The sequence below is a fragment of the Haliaeetus leucocephalus genome, unplaced genomic scaffold, assembly GCF_000737465.1.
Source record: "Haliaeetus leucocephalus isolate CR32 unplaced genomic scaffold, Haliaeetus_leucocephalus-4.0 Scaffold450, whole genome shotgun sequence".
Taxonomy (NCBI): domain Eukaryota; kingdom Metazoa; phylum Chordata; class Aves; order Accipitriformes; family Accipitridae; genus Haliaeetus; species Haliaeetus leucocephalus.
The window spans coordinates 7876299-7900310 of record NW_010972886.1 but is presented as its reverse complement, the minus strand read 5'-3'; the positions used below and the strand labels follow the sequence as shown (position 1 = coordinate 7900310).

The 24012-nt window shown below is 39.6% G+C and overlaps 1 protein-coding gene across 1 annotated transcript; it reads right to left on the bottom strand.

Annotated features, from left to right (window-relative positions):
- Positions 1–262: 262 nt before the first annotated feature.
- Positions 263–23535, bottom strand: B3GNT2 (UDP-GlcNAc:betaGal beta-1,3-N-acetylglucosaminyltransferase 2). The gene is made up of 2 exons (XM_010574730.1): positions 23450–23535; positions 263–2710 (listed from the first exon to the last, which is right to left on the bottom strand). The coding sequence occupies exon 2, from the start codon at positions 2699–2701 to the stop codon at positions 1508–1510; it is 1194 nt and encodes a 397-aa protein (XP_010573032.1). The 5' UTR covers positions 2702–2710; positions 23450–23535; the 3' UTR covers positions 263–1507.
- Between the last annotated feature and the right edge of the window lie 477 nt (positions 23536–24012).

Sequence of the window (24012 nt, the reverse complement as noted above, 5' to 3'; positions counted from 1 at the left end):
TTTCTGTACATACTATTTTTCCTAGGGCACTTAATGTTCCCTTGCTTTTGCCAGAGCTGTCCATCTATTACAGCATCTAACAAATTCATGCACAACTGTGACAACATTTTCTTGATAGTTGGCTACATAAGCATTAGAGAAAGTTGCCAAACAAAGCCTTTTGCTTCTGAACTGCTGAAATGCATTGTTATTGAATACCATGCAGGAGAGTGCAACTGCTCTGTAAGTCAACATTATGACTCAAATGAAGCATTACAAGAAATATTTAAATCACATTTTATTTTTCAAATTCAAAAATAACAATTAGTTTTATTTAACATGTTACACATCTCACAGATTTAAAATATCATGCTCTATTTAAATATCTGAGTGACAACACTATACAAATAAAATGTTACACAAAATATATTTAAGAAAATGTTTTGGTCTTCAATCTGAACAATAAATAGACAGGCACTTCTACATATACAAAGGAAGCAATCACTATTTAGAATAACTCTTATAAGCAAGATGTGGAAATACAGAAGATCTGAGTTTTGAGAACATGTTTAACTCTACATGAGACATCATGCAACTTCGAAGTTTGTTTCAAAATTCAAAACTCTTAGGATCTGCACAATTCTAGATTTGCTACCACTTTATAGGAGGTCCAAACCATGCTTTCGTAAGCAATGTGCAATTTCAGTTATTTGCATCAAATCAAGCTACCTGATCACATTTAGTGCCAAAACAGAAAACAAGGACTGACCAGAGTAGCTTTTCACATAAATAACATGAGCAATAAGTCAGCTTTACTGCACATAAGCTCAGGGCAGGGGGCAGACCTACTTCTATCTACTGTCCAGCCCCAAACAAAATCTGTTCTTCCTTTTCCTTACATATTCAGCTCTTTTATGGGGTGTTTCAAACAGTATTATGCTTTTTTGTAAAAAAAACCATCATCTAATAAAAAGGTAAATCCTTCAGACACAAGCACGCTTTGCACAAAAGATCATAAGTAAAGGAGAAAATACTGTTCCAGGGTGCAAAAAGACTGAAAACTATAAATTAAAAAAATTCAATAAAGTCTCATAAGAGTGTTTCATACTTAAACTACATTCCTCCAATTTGTGAATTTTCAATTTACAGTGGTTTCCACACACCCACAAACAAACACTACTCAAGGAAAAATTGTCTTCCACCATCACAATTAATGAAAGATGCATTGTAGTAGGCAATCCCTGTTTCCAATACAACTAACCAGTCACTGACAGCTAGTTACATCCTTGAAGTTCTTTTTAAAATTAAAGACAAATATTGAAACATAATGACCACCAGGACAGTGGAAAAGTCAGGACGAAGTCTTCAAGCCATCTCCTCAAATTTTAGTATTATTCTCATTTTCAAAAGTACAGGAAAAAGTTTCCAGAGAAAATTAAACTATTAAACAGAGCTTCAATGGTCCACCAAGAAATTCAGACCCAAACTTGGAAATTTATTTGGACTTAAGACACTTATGCACATTACTTTAACAATTTAAGTGTGGATCTTGCAAGCGTGTCCAAATCTTAATCATTTCTTGAGGTTTTCTACTATGTACTAACATTAAGTTTGTGTAGGAACATATGTTATTTCTGTATTTCTCTTCGATATCAAATGTTTTGAAGCCTTTGTGTTTTTCCGGAGCAAGCCCAAGCTTCTGAAGGCACATTCCAGTATAAACATCATCAATAGGGTAAAGGAGTACCTGGTCAGATGCATTATTCAGTCTTAATGCCAGATCACCGGAGTACAGAAACCCACCACCTCCTGCGTATGGAGGATACGAACCTTCATAAACACTTTCTGGGATGTAGTACTTCAATTTTTTTTCTCTATGAGGTCCAGCATCTTTGATCACATCGCCTATAAATAAGTCTTTGGCTTTGTCCTTTGATAAGCTCTTCAAGTAATCCAGGATCTGATGGGTATTCACAAAAACATCATCATCACCCTTAAAAATAAACTGGACATCTGCGCAACTGCTGCTGACCCACTTAAGAAACAGCACCTCTTTTAGAGTTAAATTGAAGAAAGTGTCTCTGTAGTTCCAGAGCAGAATGTCTTGGTGGGTTTCACTCTCAAATTTTATCATGTCTGAAAGATCAGGAAAATTATCCTCTGGTGGTGTCTGTCCAAGTAAGAAGACCCGTTTGACTGTCACATCCCCTGATTTTATTTCCTTGCCCCAGGATTCCCTAATTGCTTGCCTTCTATCAAAATGGGGTATAAGTGACTTAATAGCCAGCAGCAGAAAAGGTTTATGTTTGCACTTGTTTGGCTGATCCATTAATAATGAATAATTTCTACATCTCAAATAAAGTAGAAAATCTTTGAATCTGTCTGGCAAGTTTGCAAAGTCACTAACCTCTGAAGGTACCCAAGGGTCAGGGTCACAGGTACTGAGAACACTCGAGTTAGAAACTAAGTTCTCTTCCACAGTCATATTGGAAAGCAAGGTCAGAATAGGGTTGTACAGCAGTTCAAGCTTCTGTTGCTGTTTGTTCCAATAAGCTTTGTGAGGAGTGTATTTTCTCCAGAATTTGCTGCGTGGTATAATAACACGGCCTTTTGCATTCTTCTCTTGGCTGCCACTTTTTGAGACTTCCACAATCACATAAATAAAAATGTTTACCATCATCAGAATTCCCAGCAGCTTTAATCTCCTGCGTCCAACACTCATTTCTCATATCTGGAAAGAGAAAAAAAAAAAAAAGGACAGGTTTTCAGCCTTCTGCCTGTCAAGTTCTTGATCTCATAAAAATGCAAACTACTTTCAGATGAAGAATGTGCAAGTTAGCAGCCTAGAAAACAGAGGTTACCTACACCCCCCAAAAAAGCAAAACTGATCTACCTCTAATACATGCACACCTACAGCTAGTAGGGGTTTGGTGTTTCATCAGCAAACAAGAAGCTGTTAAGAATGTAAAATTTCCATTTGGTACATAGGAATTTTACATAGCATTTCAGTGCATCTAAATTAGCCAGCAGTTTTTGCTCCTCATTTAAGTCTCCTTGAAACACTTGACTGTATAATAATTAGAATCTGAGCCCTCAGCTTGGCAAAGGCAGGCAAACAAACTTCTTTTTTCTGCTAGTAATGTGAGCTTAAGGGTATAGAATAAATTGCTATATGATAAGGTCAGTTATTTTTAAATTAAGTTTCAAGCTTTTATACTTGCACTTTTATACCTTTCAACTACATAATAGGCAGAGCTGAATTTTAAAGCATACTATTAGTTTCTGTCCATTTCACTTGGTTGTTCCTTGGGAGAGAGGCTGACAAAACTGGCCAGCTGCATTGCTGGTATTCAGATCTCTGCAGACAGAAGAGAACATGCATTTTGATTTTTTTTTCTATCCAACTGGAAAAGGAAATGAACGGCAGCAGAAACTGAAAGTGTAATTATTCCTAGGAAGGAAAAAGAAACTGAAAAGAAATAAAAAAAGGAGATGTTTCCCATATATGTAAGACCAGGAATAGTAAGTGTGCCTCTCCTTGTTGTAGCAAAGGTTATTCTGTGACCCATCTCCAGTTTTTACTGAGAGAGAAAATGGATCAACCCCTCTTTCTTCCACAGCTGTCAGAATGAAAGGTGCACAGTACAAGGAGCAACATGAAAACAGCATGTTCCTCTAAAGTAGTGCTTACCAAACTGTTTACTAGCCCAGGGGTATGTCAATGTACAAGCTACACAAAATTTAACAAGCCATTCTAAATCAGACTAGAAAATAACTCAGAATTAATAAGGAAGCTAGTAAGACTACATTTAAGTCTGATATGGAACTCATTGTTGAAGAGACTTTCATTTGCCAGGAGTATAAATGATTACTGGAAGACCAGAAAAACCTAATGAAATAAAGTATTTGTAATCACTGTTAAAAGCCCAGCTGTAAACAATGCCTCAGAGGTCCTGAAGTCACAGAGCAACAGCAGCCAGGAAGGTACACTTGAGAAGTACACCTTGTACTTGCTCTTCTTTTCATTTTATTTCCAGCCATCACTAGACACCTCAGCTAGTCTGACCCTTGGTCTCTTCTGGTTTGACCAGTCATACTTTCTTTTACTCCTGAGCAAGTTAAACACAAAATTTAGTAAGAAAGCAGCAGGTAAATAATCAGTAATCTTTTTTTTTTTTCCCCCCTCATTTGACCCTTGGATTCTCATTAAATCCAAAGCAGGGGGAGGGGGGAGTATTTTTGAATTTAAATGAAAAGCTACTCCTAGAAACAACAGACTGCTCCAAGAAAAATCCCTACTCTCCTTTCATTCGACCTCACGTACCATCTGCATATTTATCTTGTATATGCTCAGACCTGATCTACTTTATTTAATGGCCTGTTCTCAGTCAGCTATGAAGTTTGCTGTTCTAATTTAAAAGTAGTTTTCTTCTATACCTCAAAGACAAAAACATACTAGTGGTCAGTGCCATCATTTAAGCTAAACAGCTGAACTGTTAGAAAACACTGGCTGGCCACACAGAGTTCAAAGAAACTTTATCTTCCTCTTTCAACTGCCACAGCAACTTCCACTAGAAACATTATATACTATTTTTCTTCACTTCCCTTTCAGTACACACAAAAATACTGGAGAAGCACCTGTCCTGTGTTTTGTACTATTCCATGCAGTTCAGCATGCACATCAGTGCTTATCTACCCTGTCCTCTATAGCACTTCTCACTAGAACAACAAATGACGTGGGATTTGACCTATGATCCCAGGACTCCCGAGACAACGGGGTCTAGCTAACAAACACAGGGTTGTCAAGAGCTCAGCCCGAGCCTGATTTTCCAGGATATGTAGCACCACACACAGCTTCTCTGTCATAGCCCCCAGCTACTAAGCTGGGAGTATTCAACACCTCTAAGTCATCTGGATGCTTGACCTGAGATAGGGATCCTACACAGAAAAATCTCCATTTACCGTTAGGCTTGGTAGAACTTTTAATCAGAAAAAGTAGGAGTCTGGCAAGATGACAGTGGTTCCATCACATAAAGCACGGTAAATGCTATCAGTCGCACATGTAAATACTGCCAGTATAATTTTCAGTCTCCTTTTTAAAAAGCTATCTAATATTGGTAATAATATTTCTGAGAAAAGATAAGTAACAAGTGACATTCAATATAAAACTCTTATTTGTGTAAGACATGAACCCCCCCCCCCCCAATTTTGCATGAAAGCATTCTTCTCTTCTGTAATCAAAAGCTATTCTATGTGTGTTTTTATCAATTTGTTAAGAACATAACTCATTAAGAGTATCATACCAACACTAAGGGCCACCAAGTAAAAAAGGGATAAAAACTGCTTTGTTAAAGTGTCCTTTTCCTAAACTGGGCAAAGACAGGTTGTATTAAACACTCATTCATAGCGTTAGATCAAGGTTCCTGATCTTAAAGCAAATAGAAAACAATCAAACTTCAGAGAAACTATTTCTATAAACTGAAATAGAATCCTCAGTTTCGCAATTAATATGTATTACCTTTAACCACTATACTTGAAGACAGGAATTGATAAAAGGATGCCAGTTCAGCAATTTCACATCAAGTGAACTGGATTTATCACAAAGCACAGTATTACAACCCTCATCACAACAGGGGATTGTGCGGTGTCTGCTGCATTTGTAATGTTGTTGCTAGTAGGGAGTTGGGAGTTTTTTGAGGGTTTTTTTTGTTTTTTGTTTTTTTTTTTTCCCAAGTGAACACCCACAGCCCATGTCTCAATGCAAAACTAATTTCTTCATCTGCTTTGCTGACACTGCAGTGATTGACCAAAGTGTCAGCATGATGGAGATTTTGTGCACTGGGCAGCTTGCTAAGTAGCAGCAACGTAGAGTACAGGACAGTGCCCATTTCCTACTTACAGCTTAGTGACAGCCATCTGGACAGATCACAAGAACTTTCTCCTATTCCAGTAGTAGCTTCTTCTATCAGCATTAATATTACAAAAATTCCCACCTGCCTCCTTTTACTGCTGAGAATGGAAGATCTGTTAGGGAACCTAAAAAGAAACTAAAAGTGATCTGGTTCATACTTACATCTATCTGATGCATTTTTATACTAGTGTTGTTGAAGAACTGAGATGAGCAGTACAAAGCAATACTCTATTTGAAAAATTCCTCCTGCTTTAGGTGTTAAAAAAAGAAAAGGCTAGAACACTTAGCTAGCTAGGATAAAACACAGAACGCAAAAGTAAACACCGTGTATTGGTAAAGCAAGTCACAGCACACGCAGAACCTCAGGAACAGAAAAACCTGCAGAAATTTATTCCAACTTCAGCAGGTAAGGTGAGGACAGTTACCTACACTCAAAGGTGATCTGACACACAGTTTTTCAATACCTGTTTTCAACTTCTCAGCTACACTGATACGAAGACCATTTTAGCAATCAGTTCAAGTTTGTACAAATCATCACATTTCTGCTTATGCAACTTCCAGCTGTACAGAGTAATGCATCAGTATCACTGCATACATAAAGTCAATTTGTTCAAAGCCTGTAGAAAATATCCATGTCGCTAGGGGAAAAAAAAGGGTTAACATTAACTGCACTCAATAAACCAAGATTCTGCTACAGATACAGTATTTGGAAAGATTGATTCTGCAGAAATGGGCAGAAAAGAGGGAGGACTTGCCCTCTTCCACTCCACACTTACACTTAACTTCAGTCAAAACTAAGGTATTGATAGAAGGGACCAGATTTATGGAGCCACAAAAGCAGCACTGGGATCAAGAGATGGAGGGAAAAGGCAAGCCAGCAGAACCTGGGAAGAAAAACAGCTTCACTGTGGGACCAGGCAGCAATCAATAAAACAAGATGAGCCACAACAGAAGAAGAAAACAAGTATTACAAAGAAGCCATGAGCTACAAGAAAAGATTCCAAACGCTCAAAAAGCTTTAAGTCCAAATAACATTAATGCAAAATGGTGAGAAACTGTTCACAGAGTTTTTTTAAACAGTATTACTTTATGCTTTATCTCAAGACCGAATGTATTTCAAATGCCTGTACGGAACCTTTTCAGAAGCCTGGAAGAGTTGGTATGAAACAAGAATGAGAATCACAGAATCACTGTCCTGAGCTGGAAGGAACCCATAAGGATCATTGAGTCCAACCCTTGACTCCATGCAGGGCAACCTAAAAGTTAAACCATATATCCAAAAGCATTTTCCAAATACTGAGTATGCACACTCCATCCAGTTCCAGGAATTAATTATACAAGAGACACTCTTCTCTGCAGGCAAGAATTTACATGAACAGGGGCCATGATGCCCCCTGACAAAAGACAAGGGTTACATCTGGAGGAGGCCAAGCTCAAGGTCAAGACCATGACCAAGAACATCTAAGTCTACCAGCCCCTAACTTAGGGCACATACAATACATCAGTTTGAACTTCTCACATTGGAGTTAGGGTCCTGCAGAAGAATTCTGATTAGCCCTGTTACAGCACTTGATTTTCCGTAATGACTTCACAAAATTAGTATGTGAAACATGTGTTGACACTTTTAACTTTTTTAAACTAATGCTACTAAGATGTTGCTATGCACAAAACCAAGCCCAAACCTCTCCTGAGGTTTAGCTGTAGGAGACAAAAAGGCAAGAAGAAGTGGCAGATGTTGCAAAGAAGTGGCTAAAACACCAAAGTATATTTAGAAGTTCAGAAAAAGCAATCCTCTCTAGGGTAGAGACAACAAAACACAGTGGATTCAGATGGTGTACTAAGTAGTGCATCCTCTATAGCAAGATGTCAAAACAAACACACCTAGATTTGCAGTCACTGAGTGCAGCCTATAATCAATCCAAACAGGAATTCTAAAGACTTGGAACTTGCTTCAACATCCAGATTTTTGCAGATGCTGGACATCGCCCTGAACTATGAAGCAGTTTTTCTTTCCTACAGTTTTTAAGCAAGGCACTACTTCATTTGAGTTGGAGATGTTACCATAGATGGTAAACCCCTTCAAGGTAGGACAGGCAGGTGCTCTTATGAAAATACCATCAAAACAAAGGAGGGCATTGATGAGAATGAAAGCAAGGGGCAAATGGAGAAATTTTGAGTCAATCCTACCAATTCTACCAATGAAACAATAAAAAAACCTCTTTCCTAAAGTCAGACCAAGTTTGTATCTAACTTATTTCATTCTGCTTATATTCAACAAAACACCCACTAAGTGTTTAGAATACCAGAGGATTAACTGCTTGCTCACACATTAACTGAGATATCATAAGACAGCTTCAGGAATGCCACTTCCCTAAATGAGTAGAACTTTCTTTTATGCCAGGTTTCTATTTAGCCACCTGAGTATCAAAGAACCATATATTCATACACCAAATATTGACCATATTTGTTGACTGTTATTGATGTTTAATTTAAGCTCCTAACCAGTGGAACCTCTTACTAAAATGCCCAATTGTTGTACATTAAAGCTTCTTCTGCAGCACTCTACATACTCAGTCTCTGTAGAGATGACTACTCATCCCAAGCTCCCCCTTGCAATGCAGTAAGAGTACACCTATAGCATAAAATTGAAGAACAAGCCTTCAGAAAGCAGCTGTTACCTCACATGTCTCAATACTGACAGAAAAATCATGTTCCTTGCTCTTAAGTGCTGAAGGCCATGATAAATTATGCAATCAGACAGACTGCTGGTGACTATTTAAAACTGTATACCTAAAAAAGTATTACTTGTTATTGCAGGAGGGCTCCATAATTTCCCTTTCAGATAAAGGGATAAATTTTATTAACACCACCACTGGGCACAATGCAATGCGACACTACTCAGCAAGGATCCTTAAAAGCAGTTTCAGGTCAGCAAGCAGGTTCACACAACACAACCCTGAACAGTACAAGGGTGTTAGCTTGTGTTCAAGAGGCAGCATAGCCTGTGGTAGCACAGTGACCCGTGCTGCATTCCACTGCCCAGTATGGGCATACTCACAAACTCTTCCAGCAAGATGAGGAAAATGCAGTATTCCTGTTTATTACATAAAGAAGGAAAGTTTCAGGGAGCAAAAGACAGGTAAGACAACAGCCATTTTCAAGGTTATAGTTCTATTTAAAAACAAATTTAAATAGTGTTTCTAGATGGAGTGAAGAAATTGATGATTGGTACAAGACCAGTCCTCTGCTATTAAAACATTCTTCCTTTATGCTTTTACTTATGAATATTTATTGATCTCAAGTCTCCATATGAAAGCTCAATACCAGTAAAAGTAAGCTGTGACTACCAGTGACGAGTCTCAACAGCACCGTATCATGCAGATTTGCAGCTATGCAAACACCCAAAGCAGAACTCCCTTAAAACAGCTTGAATATTTAGCATTGACAATTAACAATTCCCTTGTGAAAGGAATGCCAGATAACATAATACAGACTACCTCAGGTGGTGTTCCTTCCCACACTGCATATACCTGCACAAGCATTCCTGCACCAGCAAAGTGCTCCACAGCAGATGCAGCCATAGTAGCAAATCTGTACTTCAAGGCCAAACTAAACCAAACCCAGGCATGCTCATGCAACCCCAGAATGAAATAAAAACAATACGTTTAACCAGACTACCTGCCTCAACCCTTGCCTCTTGCAGCAGTTCCAGGCTGTGGATCCACAAGCAGCTGAACCAATCTAATTGCCTGACCCCTCCTTTTGATGGAGACCTTCTCCTCCTCTCTTTCTGACTCCAAGAAGTCAGGCCCAATCCCTCCCTTGCAATGGCTCTGGTGCTCTGCCAGGCCTCTGTAAATCAGTTTACATCACTAACCCAGCAGAAAACTAACAATGACCAGAGATGCACACCAGATAAGCACCACAGCAGCTACAGTGAAAGCACACAGCAGAGACAAGGGGAGCAGACAGATCTCCCCTCTTCAGCAGGGATGACAACACACCAGGAACTGAGCCTTGGTTCTGGATCCATAATCCCTTTCACCCTCTAACAAGAGGGTATCTAGCATCATCACAATGACAACATTATACATATACCTTGGTGCAAACAGTCATGTAACACCAGTCTTTGAACAAGTTGTGCAGATGCAAGGAAAAACATCTAACTTTTCCACCTCCTTCAAGTCTGACAGAAGCCATGACCTTTAACTGAAAATACTTGTATCTTCTACTGAGGACAGGAGTTATTCTGTATTTGGTATGTGGGCTGAGTAACCTAACCTGTCTACATTATTTGACTGCCAAACCCAAGCATTAAAAGTCTATTTACTCACTGGGGCTGACAAAAGATAAGATAATCCTTATTACCTGCAGATATTACACCTACCGTTCTACTGGTTCAGGACTAAACTATCAGGAATTTGGCAAAACAAAGCTGTAATTCAGGTATCTAACAGATACTACCACCTTTCTTTCCAGAGACTAGCTATAACTGGGGCTATGGCAGACTTGGATCTCACGATGTAACTTCATTTTGAAACCCAATCTCCCTTATAGCAGTTGTACATGCAGCTAGCAATAATGCACGCAATAGTGACACTACAATTCTGAAGATAATTTTTAACATTATTATCATTAAACACATCACAAGCCATATGCAGTCCCTCTAACCTCCTGTGAGGTGCATCAGTTCTCCTAATACCTCAGTTCTGTTCAGTAGATGTTAACAGCCCCAGGCTGTTAAAAAAAGTCTTTGCTATTTCCAGCTTTAAAGAACTTGAACACTCTATTTATTTTTCTAACTACACACAATCATATCTCTTTTTCCCCTCAGAACTTTACACAAGTCCACTTTTACACAATAGTAATTAAGAACATCCTCAGAACTGGCAGAAATTCAACAGGTATCAGTATTCTGCTTCTGCAGAACCATGTCACAGTGGTTACCACTGAATAACAGTCAATATTTACTGTGTTCGTCAAATACCAGAGACAGTTTGAAACAATGTTCCAGTTGGAGGAAAGTTACCAAGATAACACACTACACAAAGCATCAAAAAGTGCAATGAAATTCAGAGCAGTTAATGTTTATTTTAACATTAGTTTTAATTAACTGCATATACCTGCTTTGAGCCATCTTTCAGCACATTATTTAGTTTTGGGCAAAATTCTACTCTTCCAGTACTTTAACAACAGTGCAACTTGCGCATGGAATTTCAAGATCCAAGTAATTAGCAAGACTGTGGAAGGATGTGCTTGTATTTTCCTAAAATGCAGCCCAAGGCATGAGGAACTATAAAGAGTCTGAATAAATGACTTCACATTCTCTTTCCCACTAGTTATCTTTAGTACATTTGCATGTTTTGTTCAACCCCCCATGCCCCCAAAACAACCAAAAACCCAAAAGTAAAGCCAGAAAAAAAACCACCAAAAAATGCTGCACCCCAAAACCCCCAATGGTACCCCCAAAGTGAGGCATTTCTCCAGTAATACTCCTCTGGCTTTCTGTAATAAGGTATTAGAGAGCCAGGAACCACATGTGAACCATGTTTAATTACTGTTATTGAACCTAATCTCACTTTGTCCAATCCCTCTTTGAACCCATTTATATTTTCAACTTTTATAAATTCCACTGGTGACAAATTCCTCAATTTTTTACACAGCGAGAACTTGGAATTACTTGCTTTTCTATTACCACACAAGAGGGGAACCCTCGGAAAATACAACAGAACAAAAAAATTTCAGTGATTTTCTCTATGTACATTTGCCATACTAGCTATATAACGAACCTTTATCTGTCCTCTGTTCCTTCTCTGCCACACTAAGAAGTCCTAGTCATTTTATTTCTGGAACTATTTTGCACTTCTGACTAACCTTGTCTCCCCCACCCCGCTTCTATTAGATCATATTTGATATGGCAACACCAACAAAAAAAAAGCATTTAGTACTTAAAGCTCACAAATAAGAATTTGTGGAAACTTTTTTAAAGGCATATATCAGTCGGGCTTGGTATAAGGTGCAAGCCAGATATTATGTTTAGTGAGACTGAGTATACTAAGGAGACAGAATTGCTTCCAAAATAACCATAAAATTTGAGAAAGAACTCTTTCCCACACACATCTCAGGGTATTTCCATTAGCTTAGAAAGCTTTCTGATTTAAAACATCTATACATGTAACTGGTTGTCCAAGACCCTCATGGCAGGTGGATGATGCTGAGCTTTTGCCAGTTAATTTTTCAGGAAAGTCATCACTGTCTTGTGACCCATATGAAGTTGGATCTTCTCAATTCAGTTTTCAGCACCCACAAATTTTCATACTAAAATTATCACTAATCAACACTTATTTTGGCTGTCTGGTAAAAAGATCAACTGGACCTGAAGCCTCAGTGTTCCCAATGCTACACTTAACTAACCCAGTTACTCCCAGGCCATGCCCTACAATCTAAGGGAATAAAGCATAAACTGCATAGAATCATAGACAATTTAAAGCTACACTTTAAAAGTTACTTTGCTTATCTTATCCATGCCATAACTTCTTTCCCAGATGGATTCTGCCCCTCTCTTCTGAGATGGACTGATGAAAATAAGTAGTAAAATCCTTATAAATGTTAAAATCAATCTGAAACTGCCAGTGTGAGGATTGTTAAGACTGTTGCCAGTGTTCCAATGATAACAAGTATTTTTGTGGTCATCTGCTCAATTCACCCTTTGCCTTAAAAGGTACTGCTTCCTTGTTACACACCATTTTCCACTCCACCTAATCCATGCACTCAGCCACTTCACAAAGTGGCTTTACAGTAGCTATGATAATAAATCTGGGCCCTCGTCAGCTCTACTACTGGTTTATCTCGCAGGTTACAAACTCAACACTTTTCAAGTCTGAAACTGGTACAGAAGGACTGAAGCTTCTCATGTGAAAGAAAATCTCCAAACCCCAAGCATTAGAATTACCCGAGGCATAGTGACAAAGCTCTCCACTGTCCCTCCTTTTCAGATAGCTCATTTGTTAGCCCTATTCCTACAGAAAGGTTTTCAAATATACTCTTGTTCTTGCTTTGAAATAATGCCTCTCAGCTTCACCGGTTGTTTTCAGAGAGTTCTACATTGCCTCCACCCCCAATTACAACAAAAACTTCTGCAGCAGCAGCAATACTGGAGCTACCTACAGACTTCAGGAAATAACTGCACCGTTCATTCTCAATTCATTTGGCACATCACATTTGCAGTCACAGGGATAAGAGCTTAGACCCAGCTTCTAAAAATATGCTGAATAAACATATGTCTGCACACAGATGGGTGAAAAAAACCTAGCTTCCAGCTGAAATGGTGTTAAAAAAAGGAAAAGATGTAAACTGTTGCAACTTCCCTAGACAGAAAATGTCTCACTCCATGTGGCATTTAACTCAGTATCCTATAGGAACTCTTTACTTTTTTCTTTAGTGGTTAATATACTTAAGAAAGACAAGCTCATCTAATGAACATGTACTATTCAATCCAATGGTAATTAAGTGGCTTGAATAAAAACCTTTAAAACGTTGCAATGTAGTACTCGAGGCCCATTGAAAATAGTCTGTAGGCCTCATTTTGATGATTAAACATCCACCTGAATTTTTGCCATCAGCCAAGGAAAAACTATGGTGAAAACGAAAGAATTTATTTCTAAACTTTGACTGACTTTATCAAGCACTACAGCAATAGTCCATATCCGAACAGTTCCCTTCTCATTCAGTCTTATAGCGGCCACCATATTATGAAGGTGACGTTCCAAGAAGCCTACTTGGATTATGTTTCCTATGGTGGATTTAATGCAGCAATTAAGGAATAGCCTCAAACAGCACGTAAGGTGGAAACCAACATCACCATTGCATTTACTACTTTATAAATAAAAATTATTTTACAAAAACATCTCATGAAGGTTATTACACAACATACGAATATTAGAATTGCAAGAGAACATAACTTCATGCTTTATAGAATTTTAAATGCAGTGGTACACAAAGTACATGGCATTTTCTCTAAATACAATCTAGAATTGTAACTCACAGCACAGTTTTGTGAACAACTGCTGCCTTACAGAATAGAAGTCACTATTTTAACTACAGAACAGATAAATATTTTTCTCCACACAGGCTGATAGTGCCTGTTACCTGACACCATGTAAATACACAAAATGGCTTTATTATGTTAGTTATACCACCTCATTTGTTTCCTATGATCCATAGGACAACTTCCAAATATTATAGGCAGCTGCTTCCAAAAAACCCATGCAATTACTATAGAAGGAAAGCACAAAGATGATAAACTCATCCCGCACCCCCCATGAGCTACAATTCTGAAGCGAAAGAACAACGCAAGACTCCACTTGCAGCCTCCCAAACCTCATCCAAGTCACAACCACAATCAAGTAGACAGAACATGTTCCAACAAGGTTTATCTACAGCATAAGCCAGATTTGACCACACTCCATCACTGCGTCTCACCAAGACTCCAAATCGCATGGATTAAAAGTCAGTCTTCATTAGGTAAGAACATCGTCCTACAAGCTTGTCAGCAATCACATTATCATTGAAGCCAACTCCTCTAGGCGCAATGCAGACAGACCCTGCAGCTATCTGAAGGGTTCTGTGAGCACTACAAACATTTAAATTTCTCAGACTACTACTACCTAATGTCAGCAGGTTTATCCTCTGCAGAGTCTTCCTCCTCAAAGCAATCAGATAATGCACAACGTTTAAAGGCATTGCTCAAAGCAGTTATGTCAAGATGAAACGCAAGAAGTTAACTTAGAAGCTGCTACAAAAAGGTGGGGAAATCCCTGGTACATTAAAGTTTAAAAAAGCATAATGAGAATCCAAAACTCCCTACCCCTAATAGCCTACTTGACTGCTGTCCTGAGACTACTGACGTCAGCTTCCAACTGTGGTATTAAGACTGAATAGTCCTTTCATTTACTGCTGAATGGTAAGTTCTGAATACCAGAATCCCAAAATCTTCAGAGTAAGTTATACTACTGCTATGTTTCCTGTCACCATTGTGACTAATTCCAGGTGCTTCCCTCCCTCCAGCTCCTCAAATAGGAAAGAGAAGTTACCAGAACATCACCTTTGCAGGCACACTATTTAAAATAACATCTATAAAACAAAAATTTTGTTGACTCTATATTGCTGCTTAGAAACATCGCAGCAACACCCACAAAGTTTGCATCAAGTTATCTTTACAAAGTAATTCAGGACAATAAAAACTTATTTTTAACTTAATTAAAAACAGTTTATGTGAAACTTCTGCCTGACAGAATACTTACAGATGGAAGAGATACCACCAGATCTCCACTATCTCAAACTGAACACTTCTAACCCTGAATCAAACTGATAGCCACAAAACCTTCAACTGGAGAGTGATCTATTTTTTCATCCATTTCTAATTAGAAAGTCAGCTACCAGTAAATCACTCAGATCATCCCAACCCCATCTACATTTTAAGTTATTACAGATGTCTCTCACAAAAGGTCTGGCTTTAATTAAGAAGGTATTTAAATATTGTATACCTATTGAATTTAATACAAGTTAGGCCTAAATATTTTTTTTCTGTTAAAATTAAATCTTTGGATTAGCTGAAAGAATGTTCAGTTCATATTTGAATTGTTTCAACTATTCCTACAGAAGATCAAGGTATATGCAAGAAAAGCCCTCTGGTCATAATAAAAAGTTTTCTGTAAACTCAGTGCCAGGTTTAATGTATATTCCAATTTTTCTACTCGTATAAACTACTTGAATCTGGTCAAGATTTTCTACAGGGATAAAAAAAAAAAGCAAGAGCGCTCCACATGTACACCACACATAAGGCAATTTAAACCATGGCAGTGTCCCCATAAATTAGTACATTGTGCTAACATTACCATTCTATACTGGCATACCTGCAGCCACACTAACCATCTATGAAGGTGTTCCTAACTGCACGTGAAAAAAAAAAATTGGGATAGAAAAAGTTTGGGTTTTTTAAGAGTAAAAAGGGTTTGGATCATTGGTTTCAGTTTTTTTAGTAATTGAGATTTCACATTGACAACCGAGGGTAAGATCTCAACTTGCTATGAAAACTACTGTTAAAAGTTTAATACCTCAGTATTTGAGGGCCCACAGTAGTGAAAGTGGCCTGTTTTTCCCAATCCAGTATACAAAAAAATGAAAAAAAAAAAAAAAAAATCACATGTCATTTTAAGGTCAGGTCAAGCTGTAGAATTATGACATTGTGCGATTTCTTGGGAATAACCCAGAGCTGCCAGCTTCTGATTTACAAACTTCAGTTTTTACGTACCTTTGAGAAGGCTTCAGTTTCAACAAATAGTAAATTATAAAGACTCAAGAGAAGAGGTTTAAATGAGTGGCAGAGAAATATTTCTTGGAAGAAAATTAATTGTCATTCATCACAAAGATTACAAGTCAGGGCGTACAGTTCCATGGCAGTTTAAAACAGTTTCAGTCATGGCTGACACATTCCTGTAATTTATTCCTTCCCCTATAAACTGCACAGTCCCATCCCACCTTTGCATGGATTTGACTGTGGCAAGTCAATTCAAAGAGCTAAAGAGGACAATAAAGAACCTAGCAATAAAGCAGCAATTAGTTTTCAGATGGCTCACGTCACTAGATTTGCTTGCCACTGTGCTGCACAAACACCAGTAACAGTGCAGAAGGAAGACTCACAAAGCCAAGACCACAGCAGATCCCATTTTCAATCAGCTTAAGCTTTCACATACCAGCACATTGCCGCTGCAGCCTGACACCACTGATCTTATTCCCACCTTCATCCACAGAGATCCCACAGGCAGGGCCAGACAAGTACCAGCACTGGTCCACCAGAAGCAGCTAGCCTTTAGGCAACCTCAACCATAACAAGACACACCCTGGGGTCTGAATTTCTCTAAAACTTTTTGTAATCAAGTCAGTTGGTTAGCTATTGAACTAGCAAAACCCACTTCTGCTACTCCCAGTGTGGTCTGTGTGAGTGTTATCTTCCTGTAATTACTAGAAAGCTAAGGAAGTAGATAATGAACTACCTTCCTCCCAGATATTTAGCATGTGGATCAATGCTAGTTCTGGTAATAAAGAATGAAGAAAGGGTAACACGTTGAAAGCATCAGTCAGGTTTGCAATGGACATTTAAAAAGCCTGCTGGAGAGGCAGTCTTCTTACTTTTATGCTGTGTTTGAAATAAAAAAAGCAATTTAGTATACCTACTCAAGATGCAGATAACCATAATTTCCACAAACAAGACAATTCATGTCCTCCTGGCATCTCTTCCAGCTTTATCTTAAAGCCAGTAATTACTACTGTCTTAACCATATTCCAACCACCTTTATGTCTGCATAGAGAGCATTCATTATTTAGTAAACTAACAAAACTGTCCTTTAAGCACCATACTTCAAGTCATCACAATTTTACCTCTACTTTGTCTTCTTGCCCATGTTAGACTGTCAGACATAAGCCACACTACTAAAAACTGTGTTTCAAAAGCAAGGATGCTATAACTTGGTATGTCTGATGAGGTTACTGACCTCGATGACCATTGCCCTTTTGGGTTAAAAATAAACAGACATTGGTTTTCAATTTGATTTCCACGAGTTGCTACCTTTGCAGCCAGTGGCTAGGTAGGTGATAGGATACACAGCTGGGATGGTAATCTTCCCAGCCATCTCAAGTCATGTTTCCCTGCAAGTGCTATGCAGTTACTCAATCAAAAGTCCATTCAAACCAAATTCATACTGTGAATATTCAGGTCAGAATTCTGGGATCTGCCTCTGAATTTACAGTACTGAACTAATAAATGTTTAAGAATGCAAACACATGAAAAGACTTTCACCTTTAATTGGTTTTGGTTTCGAATGTAATTAACAAGTACAGGAAAAAAAAATTCATCTTTCTGAAGATTTCATTTAAAGTTCAGAAAATCAGTGAAGTTGCAAGTAGGGAGGTTCATTTTCCTCCTTCAAACTTGTGAAACCTAAGATACAGATCTCACTCCAGCCTATCAAGTTTAAAGAAAAGAGAACAATTTCTCCAGCAGTTTTAGGCAGCTAGAGATGCATATAAGTACCAGGAGGATTTTATAAAAGATCTTTAAGCAGGTTAGGCAGCTAACTCCCATTTTCGTTAATGGCAGATAAGCACCTAACCCAATTAGAGACTTCTAAATCCAAGCAGGAACTTCTGTACCTGCTACCTGCACACCAGTTCAAAGTATCCCCTATGTCAGAGTGGTTTGAGTAATCAACTTTAAGCTGTTTTGCATGTCTTTTAATTGTTTTTATTTAAAAGCAAATCAACAATAAGTTTGCAGTAACATTCTCCATCCCAAAGACAGCCTTCCATTACAATTTTCTAACATTCAAATATCAGATTAAAAAATATCACTGCTCAAGTAAGATGAAACAGCACTATATTCAGGGTACAGTCTAACATTCAGCTGCACCACTCCTTAAACTGAATTAAAAAATCCCACCCTTCCCCAGTCCATGAATTCCCATATATGCGTAGGTCACTATGACATTACATATAACCCCAAAGACAAGCAAACAGAAAGGCTATTTCTCAACCCACTTTGTTCCTCAATTCGGTTCAAAACACAGCTGCACAAGCAGCTACACCAGCACAACAGACTCCGGGTGCAGACAGGAGTGCTGCTTTAGCCGCTATGCCTCAAAACTGCACCAGCCTACAGAAGGATGCTATCAGCAGGAAACCTGGTGCAGACTGAATGGCAGGTGTCTGTGGCAGGAAGCCGAGCATCCCACATGCACGCACTACTTGGTGGGGCACATGAACTTTCAATACCACACTGCTACTGTAAATTTGATACAAATATGCATATCCTCTGGTGGTTCATAATCCATTGAGCTACTGCAAATTAACCTTTTCATAGAAAAATAATAAAATTAGTCATCCACCAAGAAAAAAAGATTTCTTGCTCATTTGATTCAGATAGTTGACTTACAAATTGATTAGTCAATTCTCTCCCCGAGTAACTCTTCTGTGAGCTTAAGATGAAGCAGCTGCTAGATTTCAGAAGTTATTTACAAAGATGAACAAAACTAGTTCCAAGTTAAATGCTTTTCAACTCCTACTATTGTATTTCTAACAAACAACAAGGCTTTCTTAACCAACTGCTGATGAAATTGTTTCATCAAGTGTCCCTTTAAAAATCTCAGCACCACACCCATCACACACTGGGATTCTTTTCCTTATTTAAATGCTAATTGCTTCTCATGAGACATCAATTCAATCATTCTTTTGCACAGTTCATCACAAGACATTTTAATGATCCAGTCTTTTCAGTGGGCTTTACACGATCTGGAGACTTGAGGAGTTTTATGTACTCATCTTTTAAATCCTAAAAGGCCTAATGAAATCAGTTAAAAAGATGGAAGTGCAGGATCAAGCCCAAGATACCTGTTAATTCTTCCTATGTAAGAAGCACAATGCGCCTGAACAGATTCGAGATATTTATTCCCCAACTTTCAGTTAGTGACTTGTTCATTCTGTACTAAAATAACAGGAAGAGCCTGTATTTCAATATATCATCATCATCATCTTTCCCAGTTATTTTTTGCTGGTTTTTAAACACATAAGGATTGTGCAATGCAACTGTGAAGTAGTAGCAGACCAATAAAAACACCTAAATATGTATTTGTGAGGTCAGAACATGGCATAACAGGGAGATTACATTAGTAATTTTTGTTAACTGCAGTCACAGGCACAAATTCTTCTCTAAACCATGCGAAGCACTTGTCTGAATATACCCTACAACGTACAAGAAACATCAAGTACTAATCCCATGATTTCTCATGCACACGACCACAACCATCCCACCTTCTTCCTAAACTAATTGTTAACACCTTGGTTAAAAGTGTTATTTTACAACCAACCATTAGGGCTTAAAATTGGGTATACCTGAAAAAGATTTCAAAAGTTTAAATTTGAAAAGCAAATGGATGCCCACTTGCTTCAAAATTACTTATGTACTTCTACGGTATAGTAATAGAAAATAAATAGACATACTAGGAAAAAAATCCCAAACTGACAACCTACAAAAGGGACAAAGTTGGTTTCAAGCTTTCGGAAGGTGATCAATCCTAATGGCCTTCCAGAAACATTAACATGAAAACCAGACAAGTTAAAATGCTGATTATTAAAATAATATACATCTTTTTTCTATATTCTGTGTTTTCTACAAAAACACACCAATCAAACTAAAAATTATACAGTTTAAGAAGCTTTAAGTGTGTTACAAATCTACAAGAAACCTCCCAGGCTCTACTATTTAGGGTGCAAATGCTTCAACTGAAAAAGAATAAATCAATGGGATTTTTACAGCAGGAAACACAACCGAATCCAGTAAAATAGAGAGATCTGGAACATAAATGCTTGATGCATTTCTGACAGAGCTGCTCAGTCACTTTCCATCAAAACCCACAAGTCTGACAGCACACAGAAAAAGCCCATCAAGTAACTAGCTTTGTGAAGTTTCACCACCTGTCTGAAGTAAAGATTTTACAAGATAATTTGACACATATTTGTCAAAAAGTCATCTGCTGAAAAAGAACAAGTTACCAAAGAAGTTAGCTGAGGATTTTAATTGATACTGTTCAATACTTTTCCTCTCCTTTAGTTAATTTGGAGAAATATGGCTACATAGATTTCAGTCAAGTATGCATGTCAATGACAAGCCATTCCTGCTTCTTGACTGTTGTGATAATGACAACATTGGCTGTGGTAGGAGACACATGACTACGTCCTATGTTTCAACATGATCAGCACCGACATAGACTGTCTTTTATCATCATCATTTGTTCTCCTTCAAGTGGTTTCACACAGCCAACAGGAAAAATCACTATCAGAGCTAGCCCCAGTACAAAAATAGCTGCACCAGGTGGCAGTAAAATGACAACTGCTGAGGGTCTTCGCATTGACAAGTCACCATGGAGGAGTACTCCTCTGAAAGGCTTCATTCTCCAAGGAGTCTGATGGGTCAGCAAGAAGATGAAGATTCAAATCCTGCATTTTTTCCGTTCATATACACTGTAACTTATTCATGCAGACAACTGCATATATTTGTCAGCATAGAAGACAAAACCACTTTATCCAGTTCTCATTTTTCATCAAAGCCTTTCTGAGCACTACTTTTATACTGATCTTCTCAGCAGCATCTTCATTACCCAGAAGTATTCAAAAAATTTAGGAGGAGCTTACAGGCAAGAATAATAAAATGTGACCACCAGTGACATTGTGTTCATTAGGAACAATCCCTAGGGAGATTAGTGAGCTGTATCTATTATGAGACAGAGCATTGGACAGCTAGCTAGCACTCCCAGTCATCTAATGCATGACCTTCAAAACAAGTCCCTTCAGCAGCATTACCTTGCTGCTGTACCTCATTTTCTTCCATTTCCCTCATCTATTTATAGTACATGGGGAAAAGAAACAAGCAAAAAACCAAGCAAAACCAGTCTATAGATGACAAAATTACTTAAAACAAATTCTAATTTTTGATGACTTTATGCAGTGTCTGTGGCTTCCTTATAGCCGTACAACAGTGTTGCACAACATCTCAGGTAGAAAGCCACACATTCAAAGCAAGGAGCAAAACCGGCGTTTCCTTTAAGCTAAAAGATTTTGATTCTAACTGATAGCATTATATTTTTAAGTATACAACAAACGTTCTGTATTTTAACTCATCTCCACTGCAATATTGTTTTTTAAATAGTCTATGTTCATAATTTATGTTAAATTATGTTAAATAGTCTAGTTGTTCACAGCCCTGGAAAAAAAAACATTAGAAATTACATCTGCTGAACAAGAAAAGCTGATTCTCCGTTTTGTTTCCTTCGTGCATTTGGTAATGATTCGGAGCTAATTCAACTCCCCCGGTGGTATCAACAGGCATTAGGCAGGGTCACTAAGGTGACAAGGTAGCCACTGCCAGTTCCTCGGCTTGTCATCTGAACAAAGTGCCAACTGTACCATTCACCAGTGTCATCTGCTCCCCTCACCCCACCCACATACACACCCCTCCATGACAGCATGAAAACATGACGCAAAAGCGGAACTGCAAGAACATGAAACCGTTGTAAGCAACTTTGAAAGAGAACTAAATTCGAGGCTGTCTCACTTTAAGACAGGGGAGGAATAATTAACCAGAAATTTCCTCAAAGGAGAACGCTATAATCATGTTTCCTCAACAACTTTCAGATTATATATTTAGCATGTAATTTTATGCATACATCCTTCCACATCCAGATTAAACTCTTTTATGCCCAAACCCACTTTCTGTGTCCAACATAATTTTAAAAAAACAACAACCCAAACCAACAAAAAAACAGGGGAAAAAAACCCAACTGAACCAAGTAAACTCTTAATTTGCATAGTTAAAACTAAACATTAGTGTTTAATAATCAACTCCAACAGCACTGAGCATTTTAGGTAGTTGGACTAAAGGGTTACTCAAGTAACTTTCACCATAAATTTTTGCAGGATGACTAATGAATTGTGAGCTCCAGTTTGGCCACAACCACTACGAATAACGAATAACCTGAAGTCCCCTCCTGACAGGGTACAGTATGTCTCAGGAAGTCTGAAGGACTAAAAAGCATCATCTCATGAAGAAGCACATACATTCAGGCCAAGTCTAGCAAAAATATAATTTTCACCCTTTCAGGTTCGCCAAAGTCCATACTTTAGAGCCACCATCTCAGCACTATACTGTAACAGCAAAATCTGAACGCTGCGCAGATACTAATAATTAACCTACTCGGTTAAAGCCTGCTAATTAGCGGACCCCACGAGCCGTGCGAGTCTTCCAGCTCTGCCACCACCCCCAAAGAAAATCTGACGGGCGCTACCGTGCCCACGTCCTGCCCTCTGCTTCTCTCCTCCAGCCAAGGAGAGGATTGCAGCAGCACCCAGCACTGCAGCAACCCTACGTCTTAGGTTTTCTCTAGAAAAAGCTCACAGTTTCAGCACCAACTCCTCCTCCCCACGTTAAAAAAAAAAAAAGCGAAGACGACAAACATACGGTCATTTAACTCGGCTGAGCTGGCCTAAGTTTCATCCATGCCAACACATTGCGCCTCTGCCTCGCTCTCACCGAGTTTGTTGCAACATGTGCCGGCTGCCGATGCTCCTGTGCGCCAGGAAAGATATTTCGCATCCGCGTGGTTTAACCCCACCCTTTCCACCGCCTGTCACCTCCCCCATCGGGGGGGGTGGGGTGGGGGGAATTAAAAAAAAAAAAGCACCCAAAATTCCAAATAAATATATACGTCTCCGACCGCTCGCACCGCCCCCCCCTCCGCCTGCCAGCTTGTAGCTGTCAGTACACAAATAAGCTAGGGGCTACGAGGAAGAAAACCCTCACGATCTAGAAAACGAGAGGAGGTAACAATTAAGTTTAAAAAATGATTTATTTTTTTCCCCGCCCCTCCTCAGCCGTTTTCGCAGCGCCGACGCCCCCCGGCCCGAGGAGGCTGCGCTGGCGGGGTCGGCAGCCGAGCCCCCTCACGCACGTACCTTGCCAGGCTACCGCGGGTCTCCGCCGGGGTTCTTCCTGCCGCCCCCTCCACATCCACCATGCTTTTGTCCGGCCGCGGGCTGCCTCTACGCGGTGGGGGTCCCTCCCCCCCACCCCCGGCGCCGGCCTGCTGCCCTACCACGGCCCCAGCGGCCGGCGGGGCTCCATGCCGCCGCCGCCGCGCTCCGCCAGCCCCCGCAGCGGGCGGAGGCTCCGCACCTGAGGGCGATGCCGGGGCGGCGCCGAGGCAGCCGCGGAGGGCCCGTCCCGTCCCGTCCCGTCCCGTCGCCTACCCCGCGGGACGCAGCCGCCGCCGCTCTCTCCTCAGGGCCGGCCGCGCCGCGCCCCGGCGGAGGTGCGACCCCGCGGCGGCCCGAGCGGGGCTGGGAGCGAGAGGAAAAGGGATGCGGGGCAGGGGAAGAAAAACAGCCCCAAATGAAGCGCTCCGGGATCCGGCAGCCGGGGGGGCGGGGGGCGAGGCGGGCCGGCCGTTGGAGGGGACGGGAAGCGCCTCACTTGTTGCCCTGTGGCAGAGCCGCGCGCCCGCCTTCCCGCTCGTCAC

What these genes read in the sequence shown, in the direction of transcription:
- B3GNT2 (XM_010574730.1), bottom strand. Translation starts at nt 2,701, where the DNA reads ATGAGTGTTGGACGCAGGAGATTAAAGCTGCTGGGAATTCTGATGATG.